Here is an 18,553-nt window from a genome sequence, read left to right on the forward strand (position 1 = left end):
TTTTACTGTATTTCGTATTTTGCTTTGAGGTGCTTGTGTAAAGTGGTCATTGAGCTTAATTGATGGTGCTGATCATCTTATTGGACCCCATGCACCACGCAGGTCCTCTGTGCTCTTGGGCTGAAGAGCAAGGGCAGCCCTTCCTGACCTCTGTGGGCCATAACTGAAGGCTCTCAGAAAAGAAAATCGCTTTCTTTGCCACTGAAGAAAAAAGCTATTCTGTGAAATATTTGGTTTTGACTCCTTAATCCTCAATTGAAATGATGTCTTAAGTATCGTAACTGCATTTGCTAGCAGAATCACGCACCGATGACATTAATCACCCAAACACTTGTTGAAGGGCTTCCAAAGAGCTTTCTCCAGATCAGTTGCAAGTTAGCTAGGTTGCTGTTTTTGGCATCCGTCTGTTTCGGGAGACAATGGAGAAGTGCCCCTTTGTGGGTGAAGTCAAATGGTTGGATGGTTACAGCTGTGGCTGTAGAGACTGATATGGGCGAGACATGATTTGTTGCAGCTGGGGCAGAGGAAGGCATCCAGTTGTGCTGCAACAGCTGCACCGTGGCGTTTCTTCTCTCTGTGCTCTTCCCAGCACTCATTCCTCCTCTGGTCACTGCTGTGGATGCACAACCTGACCGTCTGTCTCGAGGCACTGCAGTCGTCTGCAAGGGATTCCCACAGGTCAGGGCTAATCCTGCCAGCCTTCATGCCATGTCTGCAGACATCTTTGTAGCACAGAGTGGGTCTGCCAACAGGCCTAGTTCCTGAAGCCAGCTCCTCGGAGAGCTAGGTGGCCCATTGATGTCACAGGTAAGTACTCAAAGTCTAGAAGGTAGATCTCTACGTTGATCGACCCAGCAACACCTGGGCAGCGCCAAGTTGCTCTACAGGTCAGGTATGGGGAATCTGTTGCCTTCCAAGTGTTGTTGGACTACAACAGTGGTCAGCAACCTTTTTCAGCCATGGGGCAGTCCACCGTCCCTCAGACCATGTGGTGGGCCGGACTATATCTTGGGGGGGGGGGGGGAAATGAACGAATTCCTATGCCCCACAAATAACCCTGAGATGCATTTTAAATAAAAGCACACGTTCTACTCATGTAAAAACGCCAGGCAGGCCCCACAAATAACCCCGAGATGCATTTTAAATAAAAGGACACATTCTACTCATGTAAAAACACGCTGATTCCCGGACCGTCCGCAGGCTGGATTTAGAAGGTGATTGGGCCACATCCAGCCCCCGGGCCTTAGGTTGCCTACCCCTGGACTACAACTCCCATCATATCTGGTCATCTGCAGGACCACAGCTTCCTCATCCTTACTATAGGGGCAGCTAGGCTTCTTTGGCTTGATGGTTGCATTCACCCTTTGTCAACCTCCTGGGACCCTTATATGCTAACTCATGCACACTCCTCAGATGCAACGGCTCCCCTCTCGGCAGATTATCACTCCCTCGCCACTACTAGAGATGGGGCAGAAGTTTGATCCAATTCACATTGAAAGCCGAAGCAATCACATTTGCGCTTTTTGAAACTTTATGAGAACTGAAGAACAGCCAACCTTCGATAATTCGTAGCTCTCCGAATTTTGTGATGCCATTCGCCAGACAAAGGATGCTTACAAAAATGCATATACAGGTGAAGACAACACAGAAAAAATAGCATGTTGAGGGAAAAAACTTGCAAAAATCCAAGCTGCATACAAAACGTGCTTAGGAGAAATTTGCACTAAAATACTGAAGATTTTCCACGAGGATTAAAAATAAATAAATCACAAATTGAACATTGACGGTGATATATAAATGATGGAAAATTATAATGAATGGTGTGATGCTCTTCATGAATGCGTCCAACTCTGCCAGGAACCCAGTGAGGTTCTTTGCTCCGACAAACACAATTAATTAATGTTAGTTAATGCCCAGAGGCCGACCAAGTGTGAATAATCCCCAAAACTCATGACGGCTGCTCTATTTGGCACTGGTACAGCCTTAACTGGAGTAATTTGTCTGGTCTGGGTCACCGCATTCTAAGGAAATTTGGGGACGGGGGAGTAGGGGAGACCAAGTGGAGGCAACTGAGGGCTTAGAACAGGCATCCCCAAATTCAGCCCTCCAGATGTTTTGGAACTACAACTCCCATCATCCCTAGCTAACAGGACGCCAGTGGTCAGGGATGATGGGAATTGTAGTCCCAAAAGATCTGGAGGGCTGAGTTTCGGGATGCCTGGCTTAGCCTTAGAACATTTAGAGCCCAAAGCTCACCATGGAACCAGGGCAGGGCCTGGTCAGTCAGTGTGGAGCCAAGGTGGAATCTGGGCAGAGCCTGATGGTTCTGGCATGGAGAAACATCTAGGAGCACCTTCCTCCCCACCTTCCAACCAAGGACATGGGGCTTCGATCCCCACAGCAAAGCAGCACACACACCCCCATACTGGGTGAAGAAATTCTCTCTCCCACTTCAGAATAAGAGCAGGGGAGTTGAATCCTGTAGGAGCTGTCAAGAGCCTTCATCTGCCACCCTCAGATGATGATGATGATGATGCCCCGCCCATCTGGTTGGATTGCCCCAGCCACTCTTGGCGGCTTCCAACATATATAAAATAATGAAATCAAATCATGTATCAAATCTGCAGGCTGTTCCTCTGTGGGTAGCTATTATCTTTTCACTGGTGCATGTTTTACTGCTGGTTAAGGGCCAAAGGTGCTTGAGTTGACATGCCCGGCGTGCTAAGAAGAATAAGAAAGAAAGAAAGAGAGAGAGAGAGAGAGAGAGAGAGAGAAAGAAAGAAAGAAAGAAAGAAAGAAAGAAAGAAAGAAAGAAAGAAAGAAAGAAAGAAAGAGAGAACAGTGCACTTGAGTCTTCAAAAACCAATGGCTCAAATGGGAGCATTAGGCAGCTTGAATAGAGCAGGATTTATCCCCTGCCAACAGCTGATGAGTGGATATTAAATCCTTGGCTATGGGAGCCCCTTTCCTGCAGGGAACACATGTGTTCAGCCAGTGCAGGATTTAATCCTGTCCTCCCAACCAGCTGAAGGTCAGGTGGATGTGGTTTGAGTAAAATGGCCTCAAGATCCAAATTGAAGTCCCTAGTGGACCAAGATTGGTCCATGAACCAGAGTTTCCTAGTCTTGCTTGCTCTAGAGCAGTGGTTCTCAACCTGTGAGTCCCCAGATGTTGTTGGACTACAACTCCCATCATCCCTGAGCTCTGGCCTTGCTAGTTAGGGGTGATGGGAGTTGTAGTTCAACAACACCTGGGGACCCACAGGTTGAGAAAGGCTGCTCTAGAGTTTTCAGAGTTCATCGCTGCTTATCAGACTGAACACGGCAGTTTCAGTGGTTGGGCATAATGAACTCCAACCCAGGTTTGAGAAACCCATAGCACTCTCGATGCTGCTGGTCTGGTGTTCCCATCAACCCTGACCATTGGTTGTGCTAGTTGGGGCTTATGGGAGGTGGCTTCAAACAACATCTGGAGGACCAGAGGTTCCTCACCATGCCTACAGCACCCGGCACTCCCAGGAGGTCTCCCCTCCAAGTACTAACCTGTCTGGACCCTGCTTAACCTCCAAGATCAGGGCGGTTTGCTTAGAGACAGGTATGCCCCCCGTGTCATAGCAGTTTGGTGCACCTGCAGCATGCAAGCCCTTGTGAAAAGTGCTTGTTGGTGATGCTCTGGTGAAAGAGTACACCAGCTATTAGCAGTGTCTCTTAGAGTCTGCTACATCTGTGCTCCAAGGGTGATGGTGCCTTTGCCCTTCCACCATTACATCTCTTTAGAAACAACGACTGGGTCTCCAAGATCCCTCTGCAAAGCAGGCTTCTCTATCCCACCCCCCTTGCTGATCTTTGGGTCCTGAGACACCCCCCCCCCCCCGCCACCCAGGGAAAACGAAGAGTTCCTGCTAATCAGGCTGGGAGCCAAGGCAGAATTAACGAGGAATCTGCTGTGGAGAGCAGAGCCCAACTGGGGTCGCAGTTTGATTTTCGGATGTTGTATGTGCATCGTAAGCTGGGAGGGTGGGAGTTGGCCTGTCAGACTGCCTTAACTTAATTGGAAACATATGTCCGTGTGTGTACCCACCTCCTCCTTCCTCCCCCCTTCTCCTCCTCCCCGTCCCTCAAGGCTGGGAGATTTCGGTCTGCTTCTTTGCAGCTCAGAATCTGGGGAACTTAACATCCCTGCAAACACCATGCTGGGCAGAGCCGCAGGCCTCCTCCCCAGCATCTACCTGGTGCTTCTCTTACCTGTCTCAGCCAGCTCCTGTCCCAGCCGGTGCTTATGCTTCAGGACCACAGTCAGATGCATGCATTTGATGCTAGAAACCATCCCTGAAGTCCCACCACAGACCAATGTCCTGTAAGTACCACTTTCCTTGGGGGATTCTCCTCTGGGTGTTAAACTGTATGTGCCAGTTTAGCGGAGTGCCGCTAGAGCCGGGTTTGGGATCCGGAAGGAGGGAGGGTCAAGTTCCACCTCTGCCACAGACCCGCGGTGTGGCCTTGGGCAAATTACTGTCTCGTGGTTGCAGTTCCTTGCCTCTACATGGGAGAGTGGACCTACCTCGGGGAGTTGTTGTGGCAGCAAAAACATTCACATTTCTGGAGAAACTATTGGAAATTATAAGTTCCCCAAGGTTGGGGGGGGGGAGTGTTATTGGTTACAAAGCACTGGAAGTTGCTTTGCAGAAAAGAATTCTGCAAACAGGGGAAATGAGCAAAAGCAATATTATTCCTACGCCACCGTTCATGCACTTGAGAGCAGAAGCAGGAAAAGGTCTCTGTCTCCAAGGAGTTTACAGTCCGCCGCTTCACATGGAAAGGAGGAAAGTCAGAGCTTAACAAGGGAAGAATGTGCAGAAATGCACTCACCATGTTTAGGTTTTGCTGCGGTTGGCGGGGAGTTAAGCAAAGGATTTGCAGAAATGAGATATTTGGAGCATGTTATAAAATAGCATGTACTTTTAGTGTGGAAGTGGATCTTTATGTGACTTGAAAGGTGGTTTGGGATTCGTTTGTTCAGAGCATCTATTTCCTTCCAAGTGCTTATTCCATGTCCTGGTCACAGTCCCTTGCTCATCTGCTTTCAAATGTGGGGATTTAAAAGTGGAGGCTCCAAGCAGGTGGCCTCATCTAAGCAACCTGAAATGGGATGTCAGCTGGGGGAGTCCTTCCTCTGCCTTGTTCCTTGGAGAGTGTTTGTGTGTTTGTCTGCATTTGCGTGAGTCGAAGGTAGACATTTTCACGTGAAAACGACACAGCTGCGATTCCTTCATTGCTGGATGTTGGACTTAGATGAGCCTTTGGGGCCATTCCAACTCTGCAATTCTGTGACAGATGCCCTTGTGCATCTCCCACACATTTAAATGCATCTCCTTGTAAAGAACTTCTGGGAAGATTGTGCCCAAAGTTTTGATGCCGCTGTGCTGGTGTTGGGTAAAATCCTATCGTCAGAATAGCCCATCCCTCTTGTGGAAAGTGGAAAATTCTGCTGTGTGTGTGTGTGTGTGTGTGTTCATTCGTTCAACATAACGCCAGTCTTGCATTTCTAAAAGCAAACACAAGTGCTTTCTAAACTTCTTTGCACTTTCAATGTTCCAGTTTCCTTTATCTTTAAGCCGCAGCTTAACGTTCAGAGGGTGGGGTGCAGACAGAGCAAATGAACACAGTCCTCATTGAACCAACTCCAGCAGAAATATACAGGGGTACCTGTGTGTAAATCTGCAAAATTCCCAAACGTCCACTGGATCGGGTGTGATGTACGTGTGTGTGTGTGTGTGTGTGTGTGTGTGTGTGTGTGTGTGTAGCTGAGGAAGTCCATGCAAAGTGGAGGAATGGGTGAAACTGACACGGCTGCAGAGGAAGGAAGTTGCCGTAGCAAGTCTGGGTCTGAGTCTCAAACTCCCGGGATGAAAGCAGAGGGTAGGGGGGAGTGCGTTTCTATTGCCGACCAACATCTGACAGAAGGAAAATAGGTACGCTTGTTTTCAGCTAAATGAACATAAAGGTCCATAGTATAGTATCAAGGAAGCCAAATGGGGAAGCCACATCCAGAGCGTCTGCCAGCCCTTTTTCAGAAACATTAGCTGTAAAGCGCACGTTTCAAGCTACCAAGTGTTCTTCCACATGCTCCTGGCATAGATGTGACTGTGGAGTTTCTTGTTTTGCATTTTTTGGTTCAAGGTTCGTGTAGCATCTCAGTCCTCTCTTTAAACACAGGAAACTGCCTGATGCAGTCTCAGCCCATTGGTCAATCTAGCCCTGTACTGTCTACACGGGCTGGCAGCAGCTCCCTAGAATTTTCTGGCAGAGGGTCTTTTCCAGCTCTGTCTGGAGACGCCGGGGACCGAACTTGGGATGTTCTGCATGCAGGTCAGATGCCCTACCACTGAGCTACAGCCCTGCTGTAAGTTGGGAAAAGCAACAGCCCTGAACAGGAGGGGAGGCGAACTTGACCCCAATGCCTACCGCAGATTTTGCTGATCTATCGAATCAGCATTAAACACTGTTTACAAAAGGCTGTCATAGGGACGCAGATGGCGCTGTGGGTTAAACCACAGAGCCTAGGGCTTGCCGATCAGAAGGTTGGCGGTTCGAATCCCCATGACAGGGTGAGCTCCCGTTGCTCGGTCCCTGATCCTGCCAACCTAGCAGTTTGAAAGCACGTCAAAGTGCAAGTAGATAAATAGGTACCACTCCGGCGGGAAGGTAAACGGTGTTTCCATGCGCTGCTCTGGTTCGCCAGAAGCGGCTTAGTCATGCTGGCCACATGACCCAGAAGCTGTACACCGGCTCCCTCGGCCAGTACAGCGAGATGAGCACTGCAATAACCCCAAGTCGGCCACTACTGTACCTAACGGTCAGGGGTCCCTTTACCTTTACCTTCTACAAAAGGCTGTCAGGGGTAAGTCCTCTGTTTGAAGATTTCCATTTGTCTGTTTCATTTATATACCACCTTTATCTTCCGAGGATCTCAAGGGGGGTGTACACGGTTCTCCCCATTTCACCCTCGCAACAACCCTGTGAGGTAGGTTAGGGTAAAAGATGGTGACTAGCCTAAGGTCACCCAGTGAGCCTCATGGCTGAGTGTGGATTCGAACCCTGGTCTCCTGGGCCCTAGCCCAACACTCTAACCATTATGCCACACTGGCTCTCATTATTATCATTTATTTACAAAGTGCTGTCCAGACCAGGTCTGATTTAAAAGCACTCCAAGAAGGCCTTGTAGTTGCCCATCATTCCTAAGCACCTGGGCAGCAGACAGAGCAGGTACGCTTAGTTATTTATTTCATACAATGAATACACCGATTGATTGTAAAAAAAAGAAGAGAAAAACCTCAAAATGTTTACCCAAAAAAAGCATTTTTCACTTGGCATGTGGACCCCACTGTAGTGAGATACCCTACATCATATTCCTCTTCAAATCATTATTTTATTTCTTTATATACTGCTGTGTCATTAAAAACAACAACGCCAAAGTGGTTTACAGCAGTAAAGTAAAGGTAAAGGGACACCAATCATTAGGTCCAGTCGTGACCAACTTTGGGGTTGTGGCGCTCATCTCGCTTTACTGGCCGAGGGAGCCGGCGTACATCTTCCAGGTCATGTGGCCAGCATGTCTAAGCCGCTTCTGGCGAACCAGAGCAGCGCACGGAAACGCCGTTTACCTTCCTGCCAGAGTGGTACCTATTTTTCTACTTGCACTTTTACATGCTTTCAAACTGCTAGGTTGGCAGGAGAAGGGTCCGAGCAACAGGAGCTCACCCTGTCGTGGGAATTTGAACTGCCAACCTTCTGATCAGCTAGTCCTAGGCTCTGTGGTTTAACCCACAGTGCCACCCGCGTCCCTACAGTAGTAAAACCGTGCAATAAAAACTATATTAAAAAGTCAGATATCAATTAGCCATTACAGACAGTGGCTTAGCATGAGTGACATTTCCTCATCAGTTCTCCAAGGGATTGCTGTAACTTGGATTGTGTACATTTTTGTTCCAGGGATCCTGAAGTTCCTTAAAAGCCTACCAGAAGTTTCTCAATAGAGAGGGAGGGATAATTGAGAAGGTGTTTCCTGGAACCGATAGGTTTGCTTTGCAGAACATCTCCTATGGGTCCCTTTTTTTGGAAATTCGAACTGCAGGTGCAAGAGGGAGAGCAAGCCAGATTGAGATGCAACAGCTGTGGAGGAAATGGTTAAAGCCCCTCTAACCCCACGCCAGGATTAGGTCCCAGTCCGGATTAGACCCCCACCCCCCGCCTGCAATCCCCTCCCGCTTTAGTCAGCATGGGGCAGAGCTTATTATCAAACCACAGAGCCTAGGAGTTGCCGATTAGAAGGTTGGCGGTTCGAATCCCCGTGACGGGGTGAGCTCCCGTTGCTCGGTCCCTGCTCCTGCCAACCTAGCAGTTTGAAAGCACCTCAAAGTGCAAGTAGATAAATAGGTACCACTCTGGCGGGAAGGGAAACGGCATTTCCATGCACTGCTCTGGTTTGCCAGAAGCGGCTTAGTCAAGATGGCCACATGACCCGGAAGCTGTGTGCTGGCTCCCTCGGCCAATAAAGCGAGATGAGCCCCGCAACCCCAGAGTCGGTCACGACTGGACCTAACGGTCAGGGGTCCCTTTACCTTTACCTTTTCACCCCACGCCAGGACTCTAGTCCGGTTAGGTCCCCCACACCTGCAATCCCCTCCCACTTTTGTCAGCATGGGGCGGAGCTTATTATCAACAGCGCCTCCATGAGTCAAACACTGGAATGACCTGCAAACCAGGACAAATACTGCGAAATGGTACAAACACATGTAAGTTTCAGTGGTACTTTGGGTTAAGAACTTAATTCGTTCCGGAGGTCCGTTCTTAACCTGAAACTGTTCTTAACCTGAGTTACCACTTTAGCTAATGGGTCCTCCTGCTGCTGCCGGGCCACCAGAGCACAATTTCTGTTCTCATCCTGAAGCAAAGTTCTTAACCCGAGGTAATATTTCTGGGTTAGCGGAGTCTGTAACCTGAAGCGTATGTAACCTGAGGTACCACTGTACTACAATTCGCACGTGCTCAGCGCCTGAATAAGGAGCAGGAGAAAAGCCTGTTGTTGTTACAGGACTGACCCTGCATATGTACTGTATACATTTAGGGCACACCCACCCACCCGAAGAATCTTGGGAACTCTAGTTCACCCCTTACAGAGCTAGAATTCCCAGCGCCCTTAACAAACTACAATTCCCTGGGTTCTTTTTTTCCTGGAGGGGTGCTTTAAATGTATGCTGATCAAACGTGAATCATCCAGATACCCACCAGCGCACAGCTGTCCTGAGATACAGCCTCCGTTCACACAGAACGTTACAGCATGGTCCAACAGACTTGTGTGACTCCTCAAATATCCCCCTTTACACCACACAACCATTCTGTGGCTGATGCCTGGGGCAGTTCCTTGCCAGAAAAGTCAATGTGGGAAGCAATCCCTGATCAGAGAAAGTCTGAACACCACTGTCCCCAGTTCTCATAACACACACACACCCTCTGCTGCTGCCAATTTTTAAACGTCTTCCTTGGAGAAGCAGTCCGCTCAGAGTTTGTATGCAAAGCCGGGTCAGGATCCTCAATTCTTATTATTCTGGCTTCCATGCATGTCCTGCCCCTTGCAGCTGGAACAGGCAGAGGTTCTGGCTCCCATTGCAGACTGAAGCCAGCAACCCGCTTAATGAGAAATCCCTCTTCATCCCAAAACAGAAAGGGCAAATGGACAGAGAGGTCAGCGCTGAAAGTATGTGATGGATATGTGTTGGCCTGTTCCTCTGGAGCAACAGCAGCCCAGATGTGATCTGGCAGGACGGAGCCAACAGCTTGCAGAAAAGCAACAGCTGTGGACCGTTTGTGCAGACAGTAAGCTTTCGAACCAAGTAGGTCTTTGGCCATTTGTCTCGTAGGGTCACATTTGGGTGGGTTGTTTTTTTTAAAAAAGTCCAGGTTAAAGGATATATGGAAAAGAGAGGAATATCCGGATGGAAAGGTGGTGGCAACTCAAAGATCCTACGCTGGTGAGATGTAGAAATTAGCCCAGGCATGGAGAAATTGAGAAAAGCACCAGCACTAGAACCCATGGACATTCATTGAAGCTGAATGTTGGACGGTTCTTTTTTTAAAAAAATTATTTCTTTTTCTTTTTTTGAATTTGCATTTTATTTATTTGTTAGCATTCTTATATTACATCGGTAAACGTTGTCATATTACATTACAGGACTTACTATAATTCCCAACATGTATGCAAAAATTATATACAAATTCTATATACCTAGAAAAAAATGAAACAAAAAAAAGAAAGAAAGAACAAAGAGAAAAAACAAAAACCAATTCCCCCCCAAAAATCATATACCGTATTTTTTGCTCTATAAGACTCACTTTTTCACTCCTAAAAAGTAAGGGGAAATGTGTGTGCGTCTTGTGGAGCGAATGCAGGCTGCACAGCTATCACAGAAGCCAGAACAGCAAGAGGGATTGTTGCTTTCACTGCGCAGCGATCCCTCTTGCTGTTCTGGCTTCTGAGATTCAGAATATTTTTTTTCCTTGTTTTCCGCCTCCAAAAACTAGGTGCGTCCTGTGGTCTGGTGCGTCTTATAGAGTGAAAAATACAGTACATGCCAACACACTAGATTTCCTGTCTTTCCCGTTGTATATTCCTTTTTTACAAATGAGTGTACTCTTATTATTGTATATTTCTTTACATTTTATCCAATACATTCCTATATCAATATGTGCTCTTAGTCTTATTTCTCAACTCAGTCTCAATCCAACACCAATCAAATGCTAGCATAGATAGCGAACCTTTACTGTATTTTTGAACATATGTTTTATATCTATCCCACTTTTCCATAAATTTTTGATTTGAATTGCCTCTCAGGGTATTTGTCAACTGCGCCATTTCAGCAAATTCTTGTAGCTTGTTATACCAGTCCATTACTGTTGGGGTTTCTTGTTCCTTCCACCCCTTTGCCACCAAAGTCCGAGCTGCGGCCGTCGCATATAAGAATATCTCCCTAAAGGCCTTCGGGATGTCCCTGCCAACAATGCTGAACAGAAATGTTAGAAGATTCAGGACAGATGAAAGAAGATTCAGGAAAGATAAACTATGGAACTCACTGCCACAAGAAGTTGTGATGGCTACCAACCTGCATGGCTTTAAAAGATTGGATAAATTCATGGAGGAGGAGGAGGAGGAGGAGAGGGCTCTCGATGGCTTTGTTCTGCCTCCACGATTGGAGGCTGCAATGATCCTGAACGCCAGTTGCTGGAAGCCACAGGCGGAGAGTGGGCTCTTGTGTTCGAATCCTGCTTGAGGGTTTCCCACAGGCATCTGGTTGGCCACTGTGAGAACTGACCCGATCCAGCAGTCTCTTTTGTGTCCCTATGGTTTTATTCCCTCACCTCCTGGAAAATAGAAGGGGAAGAAATGGGGGCAGTGAGAGATTTTACTTTCTTGGGCTCCATGATCACTGCAGATGGTGACAGTAATCATGAAATTAAAAGACGCCTGCTTCTTGGGAGAAAAGCAATGACAAACCTAGACAGCATCTTAAAAAGCAGAGACATCACCTTGCCAACAAAGGTCCGTATAGTTCAAGCTATGGTTTTCCCAGTAGTGATGTATGGAAGTGAGAGCTGGACCATAAAGAAGGCTGATCGTCGAAGAATTGATGCTATTTAAATTATGGTGCTGGAGGAGACTCTTGAGAGTCCCATGGACTGCAAGAAGATCAAACCTCTCCATTCTGAAGGAAATCAGCCCTGAGTGCTGACTGGAAGGACAGATCCTGAAGATGAGGCTCCAATACCTTAGTTACCTCATGAGAAGAGAAGACTCCCTGGAAAAGACCCTGATGGTGGGAAAGATTGAGGGTACAAGGAGAAGGGGACGACAGATGGTTGGATAGTGCTTTTGAGGTTACCAGCATGAGTTTGACCAAACTGCGGGAGGCAGTGGAAGACAGGAGTGCCTGGCGTGCTCTGGTCCATGGGGTCACGAAGAGTCAGACACGACTAAACGACTAAACAACAACAACAATGTTACATGCAGAAGTAGACTAAGGTCTGGTTTGTACATGCCCCTCCACACAGAGCCCATTTGCAGAAATGTCTGAATTACTGCTATTCATGCACATCCAGAAAGGGACGCGGGTGGCGCTGTGGGTTAAACCACAGAGCCTAGGACTTGCCGATCAGAAGGTTGGCAGTTCGAATCCCCATGACGGGGTGAGCTCCCATTGCTCGGTCCCTGTTCCTGCCCACCTAGCAGTTCGAAAGCACGTCAAAGTGCAAGTAGATAAATAGGTACCACTCCGGCAGGAAGGTAAACGGCGTTTCTGTGCGCTGCTCTGGTTTGCCAGAAGCAGCTTAGTCATGCTGGCCACATGACCCAGAAGCTGTACGCCGGCTTCCTTGGCCAGTAAAGCGAGATGAGCGCCGCAACCCCAGAGTCCCTTTACCTTTACCTTTTAGACACATCCAGAATTTCCATTAAAGCCCTCAGAATAATGTACACCAGCCTTTGACAACCTGGCACTCCCCAGATATTTTGGACTATGAGCCCCTGTCAGTGTGGTCAGTGTTCAGGGATGATAGTATTTGTAGTCCACAACACTGTGCTAGGCAGATCCTTACTAGTCCCTAGGGAATAGGGAAACCCAGGTGGGCAGAGTAATAATAATAATAATAATAATAATAATAATAATTCCCATTTTACAGATAGGGAACTGAACCTGCAATAGGATGTCTCCTGCCTATAATCACCCATCACTCTCCCTTGGCTCATTCTACATCCAAAGGTCTCTTCCATTTAAATACATCCCTTTTTTGGCCTTGCTGTTACCACAAAGTACAGAAAATGTTTTACTTAGAAATAATTCATTTGCAGTTGTGGAGTTCAAGAGCCTGAAGCTGGAACGCAGCCACCTCCTGTATTCTGGCCCCTTCTTTGGCTCCGCTAAACCTTCTAATTAAAATCAGGCTCTTCTCCTGCTGTTCAACCTGTGCATTAAACTAACCAGATAAAAATAAAGACAAGGTATGTGTGTGTGCAATGCGGGGGGAGAACGTGGAGATGGGAATTCACTTAACATTACTTAGGAAGTTTCTCTCATTATTCATTTATTTGCCTTCAGTTTTGGCCGCGCCAGTCTGCAAGAGGTTCAGGGTTGCAATGACTGCAGTAAAACTAAGTCCAGACTGTTGCTGATTCACAGGTGGGATTCACTCGCATACCGGTGAATTAAGCTTGTGCGATTAAAGAGGATTTGGCACTCTTGCAAAAAACAAGCCTGCTTCCAAAAACACACCACTCAAGTTATTTCCAGACTACCTGTTAATTGAGCATGGCCCGTTTTGCACAATTTTTTGCCAGGAGGCAAACACAAGTATTGAGTGGGCATATAAATTCTGATTTGATTGCAGGGAGGTTAGACAATGTGCATGGGAAAAAAATGTTTATTCATTTTTGTTTTTGTTCTTATTTTCATTTTCATTACATTTATATTCCCCTTTCATCCCAGGAACTCAAGGTAGCATATATACCGTATTTTTCGCTCTATAGCATGCACACACATTTCCCCTTCATTTTTGGAGGGGAAATGGTGCGTCCTATAGAGCGAAAAATACGGTGCTTCTCTTCCTCCCCATATTATCCTCACAACAACAACAACCCTGTGAGGTGGGTTAGGCTGAGAGTGAGTAAGTAGCCCAAGGCCACCCAGTGAGCGTGATGGCTGAATGGGGATTCGAACCCCAATCTCCAAGGTCTGACACTTGTTGCAGGAACCCACCCACCCCCCATCATTCAGTTTGTACAAACTTGGCACACACACACACGACATACGCGATGCTTCTGTTATAAATTCATAGAAAATCACCCGTACATCGGATCTGTACCGTTCCACTTTTATTTTGCTCTATGAAGGAAGGACTATCAAAGGGGGAAGGTTTGATACAGGGCAGCCATAATCCCTTGAGTGTACCAACACGTCCGCAGGAGCCCTACCCAGTTGGCATGCCAACCTTGATGGTCCTAGACAGGAGACCATCACACTCACCAAGAACCTGCATATGCGAGTGGATTCAGAACGGATTGGAACAAAGGGCAGTGATCAGCTCTTCCCTCTGGGGACAGGAAACTGCAAACTCCCCTTTGTCCTCTGGAAAGTACTCATGGGGAGGGGGAAAGGTGGAATCGGCCAGGTGAGAAGACACTCAGGTTACCACCACAACTCCTCCCTCAACCCCTCCTTTTTGTGATGTGTCAGTGATGTAGTCATGATGTAGTTGTGATGTAGTTCTAGGGGTGTAACATGGGGATTAGTAGCTAATAAAAGTTGGGGTCTCCTTTTGTTCAGGGCTTCCATCTTGTTCCACCTGGTGGCAGGTGGGAGTCCTGTCACGACAGTCTTCAATAAAGACCAAGCCTACTGGCTGCTGTTTTGCTCTGGTATTCCTGGCTGGTGTCCTTGTTTTTTATCCAAGGGAGCCCTCAGATTTCTCCGTTAACACACTCTAACCACTACACCACACTGGCTGCCTTCGTTATCCCACACATTGTGCTGCATGTCCCCCTTCAGTTTCCTACTACAAAAAAGGCAGGTTTTAGGTGCATCGGAACACCAGATCAACTTTGATTTGGGTCCCACCTGGAAAGAGCACCGATCTGCGAAGTGCACTCAGACTTTTGGCAGAACGAAAAGCGACAGGGGAAACGCACACTGGAAAAACCGGTGTTGCCTAGCCTCCCGGCAAACTTTGTGCCAACAAGGCAGAGTGAAGGCTCAATAAATCTGTCGCCTGGAAGGGAGCGGAGATACTGCAACCTGAACACAGAGCAGAGAGGGGTCAATTCCAGATATCCAGGACTTTTGCTGTGATGCCTAAGGTCACATCCCAGCCCCAACAATAACTTTAAAGTGCTCTTGTATACCACTTTAAACAGGTACGGCTTCCCCTAAAGAATGCTGGGAACTGTAGTTTGTTAAAGGGTGCTGTAACCCTCCAATGTTTTGATTTTGCCCACCTCCCATGGTGCACTATTCCATTGTCTCTCAAGGTAGACGGGTGCCAACAATATTAAACAATGATATTGTTAAATAGTGGGTAGACATAGCAGACGACACATCGATTTCTCCAAAGCAGCTCTTTATTTGTAAGCTGGAACAGAACTGAACAGCAAACAGCTCAGCCGGCCTGCTTTTATAGGCAGCCAGCTGTCAACATTGTAGCAACAACAACCCAGGGTTTCCTGCCTAAAGTAACTGACGTGGACCTGAGTGAAAACTATATACATGATAATCCTGGTGGCCAGGGTGAGAACTTCAATACATAACAGATATAGCTACAATTCCCAGCATCCTTAACAAACTACAGTTCACAGGATTCTTTGTGGGTAAAGGTAAAGGGACCCCTGACCGTTAGGTCCAGTCGTGGCCGACTCTGGGGTTGCAGCGCTCATCTCGCTCTACTGGCCGAGGGAGCCGGCGTACAGCTTCCGGGTCCTGTGGCCAGCATGACTAAGCCGCTTCTGGCGAACCAGAGCAGCGCACGGAAACGCCGTTTACCTTCCCGCCGGAGCGGTACCTATTTATCTACTTGCACTTTGACGTGCTTTCGAACGGCTAGGTTGGCAGAAGCAGGGACCGAACAACGGGAGCTCACCCAGTCGTGGGAATTCGAACCACTGACCTTCTGATCGGCAAGTCCTAGGCTTTATGGTTTAACCCACAGTGCCAGCCACGTTCCGCGTCTTTGTGGGTAGTGACTGTTAAAGACATATATGAGTTCTTTACAAATCAGGGCAGGAGATGTGACTTAAGGACCGTACACTTTCTCCCACTTTCTCCTGCCCTTTTCCAGGAAAGTTGGGCGGTGGGGGTTGATAGTACAGAATATCTGGAAGGTACTAGCATGGGGAAATTGCCCCTAGGGCAGTGGTGGCCAAACTTGGCCCTCCAGCTGTTTTGGGACTACAATTCCCATCATCCCTGATCACTGGTCCTGTTAGCTAGGGATGATGGGAGTTGTAGTCCTAAAACAGCTGGAGGGCCAGGTTTGGCCACCACTGTCTTAGGGAGTACAACAGGTCCACTGCCCCCCCAATCAATAAAAATAAATAAAAATACATAGCTGAGGTTTTGCCCCCCCCCTTAACAAAGGCCAGCCTCCCCTAAAATCCTGGCCACGCACATTTAACAAGCCGCTGTCAAGCGAAAAAATCAGCATTTCCCTATGTGTAAGTTTATGTGCGTGTATCTATCCTTTCTTATCTCTATGGTTGCTCAATACCAGCTTTGCGCGGGCGGGGCCGAGAGCCGGGAAGCCCTCATTAGCATTCGTGGGAACCATGATGCATTGCGCGCAAGGGAGCCGGTTTTCCCTCCGTGGTTTTCGCCGTTAACGCGAACGGCTTCTACTACCGCAGGAGAAACATTGGAGCCATCTTTATTTTTTCCTTTTTCACCTATAAAAAGTGTTTTTCGGGGCGGGGGAAAGAGGAAATATTGGATCACCGTAATCTCAATGGCAGGCGCCCGCGCAGTGGTGGGGCTCGTCTGCTAGCGAAGAGCATACTCTGGTTTCACCTCAGATCGTATAAATCTTTCGCCTTTTACTAAAGATTTCCGTGGGGAGGAACATTTATGAGTTTTCAACTAATTTTTTGAGGCCTTGCTTCGGCAGGGCTGCCTTTATGTGTCAAAAGAAAGAAAATATTTTTCTAACTTCTTATTTAGGTGCACAGTTCTTGGTGCACTTTTCTAACACTTCCAAGAATGGAAAGTGTCAATATTTTCATTTCTTTGCTATGCATTTTCTTGCACCTTTTTCTATCCATGTTTCCTGCTGTCCCATAATGCAAGCAATCGTGGTTTGGGTTTCTCAGCCACCATGTGAGCAGTGCATTTGACCATGTGCAGAGTGTCGACACCGTGTTTGTTTTAACTGGGTTTCATAAACAAGAATAATGTTATACAAATAAGTTTCCCCATGTCATTTGTATAGCACAAAAATAGCATAATAAATGTGGGAAAATATCTGCAACATACGTTTCGTTCCTAGTGGTCAATGTATAATTTCTTGGTTTATGAATTGAAACAATTAGGAAAGGGGAAACTTGTATTTCCTTGGTTGTAAGAGAGGCTGGGTGTGGCTGTAGTGAGAATTTGTTTTTGTGGGTGAGCAGGGTGTGAGTGTGTATTTTTGAATCCGGTTAGCCAGATTGTCCTCACCATGTTGAACAACTGAATGCAACAACCCAGGCTTCTCACTCTTTTACGTTTCTCTATAAATCCTCCCTTTCCCTGCCTCCAATTATTTTTACTATTACCTTGAGTCCCTGTCAGGGGAAATAAATAAATAAATAAATTTATACCCCTCCTTTTTCCCTGACAGGGATTCAAGGCGGGTTACAGATAAAAATAAGAACAGAGGAGGGGAAAAACAACCATTAAAAACCATTGACAGAATTAAATCTCTCCCATCTATTAAAAGCATACAGTTAATTATGGTAAAAACAGCACGGCGTCAGCCCTTCCATCATATTTATTTTTTATTAAAATCATTTCTGCAACTGCCTTTCTTTTCAATGAACTACCAGGGTGGTTTGCAGAACAATAAAGCAGCAGCAATACCTAGCGATATAGCAATAAGATCCAGATCGGTGATTCGCAATAAATCAATTAGCATTGATCACTGCAGTATAAGAAACCAGGAGGCCGTATGAAAAAGCAGGGAAAGGGTTTGGAGAAGAGGTTTGCCTCACCTCCACTGTAGACGTTATACCTGGATAATCTGGAAATTAGACCTTTGGAGTCTTCGGGGCTGAAATCAAAGGTCGATTCTCAAGATTCCTACACGAATATAATTCTGTGATTCGATGTGGTTTAACCATCACTTGTGAAAGGGCATTATCACGCTGCTCAGCAACTGTTGTGCATTTTTAGCTTTCAGTGTCACTGAAAAACCCTACACATTTTGTCAAGAGGTTCAGGAAAGGAGGCCTACACACACACACACACACACACACACACACTGCTCTGCTGCGGCCTGGAGACCTCCAGATGTTTTGGACTCCAATTGACATCAGCTGCCCAAAAAGCATGGCCAGTAGTCAATGGTAATGGTCACAGGTTCACCATCCCTGCTCCCATGGGCTGTGCAGGGCAGTAGAGCATCGCCACTTAAGGGCTGTCACATGGAAGAGGGGACAAGCTTGTTTTCCCCTGCTCTGGAGGGTAGGACTCAAACCAAGGGCCTCAAGTTACAAGAAAGGAGATTCCAACTAAACGTTTGGAAAAACCTTTCTGACAGTAAAGGTAAAGGTAATGGGACCCCTGACCATTAGGTCCAGTTGTGACCGACTCTGGGGTTGCAGCGATCATCTCGCTTTATTGGCCGAGGGAGCTGACGTATAGCTTCTGGGTCATGTGGCCAGCATGACTAAGCCGCTTCTGGCGAACCAGAGCAGCTCACGGAAACGGCGTTTACCTTCCCGCCAGAGCGGTACCTATTTATCTACTTGCACTTTGTCGTGCTTT

At 47.1% G+C, this 18,553-nt stretch overlaps 1 protein-coding gene across 2 annotated transcripts in view; it reads left to right on the forward strand.

The window, feature by feature from the left end:
• The first annotated feature begins 1,334 nt into the window (after positions 1–1,334).
• LOC310708691 (peroxidasin homolog) overlaps positions 1,335–18,553 on the forward strand; it is an 87,917-nt gene continuing 70,698 nt past the window's right edge. The window contains exons 1-2 of one of the 2 annotated variants that reach the window (XM_083507333.1): positions 1,335–1,633; positions 4,123–4,356. In XM_083507333.1, coding sequence (XP_083363459.1) covers positions 4,190–4,356 — 167 coding nt within the window. In that variant the 5' untranslated portion in view covers positions 1,335–1,633; positions 4,123–4,189. Of the gene's footprint in view, positions 1,634–4,022; positions 4,357–18,553 lie in introns of those variants that run through there. The other variant, XM_083507332.1, reaches the window with a different exon arrangement.

The sequence above is a fragment of the Podarcis liolepis genome (genome assembly GCF_965112155.1).
Source record: "Podarcis liolepis genome assembly, chromosome: 6".
NCBI classification, from domain to species: Eukaryota; Metazoa; Chordata; class Lepidosauria; order Squamata; family Lacertidae; genus Podarcis; species Podarcis liolepis.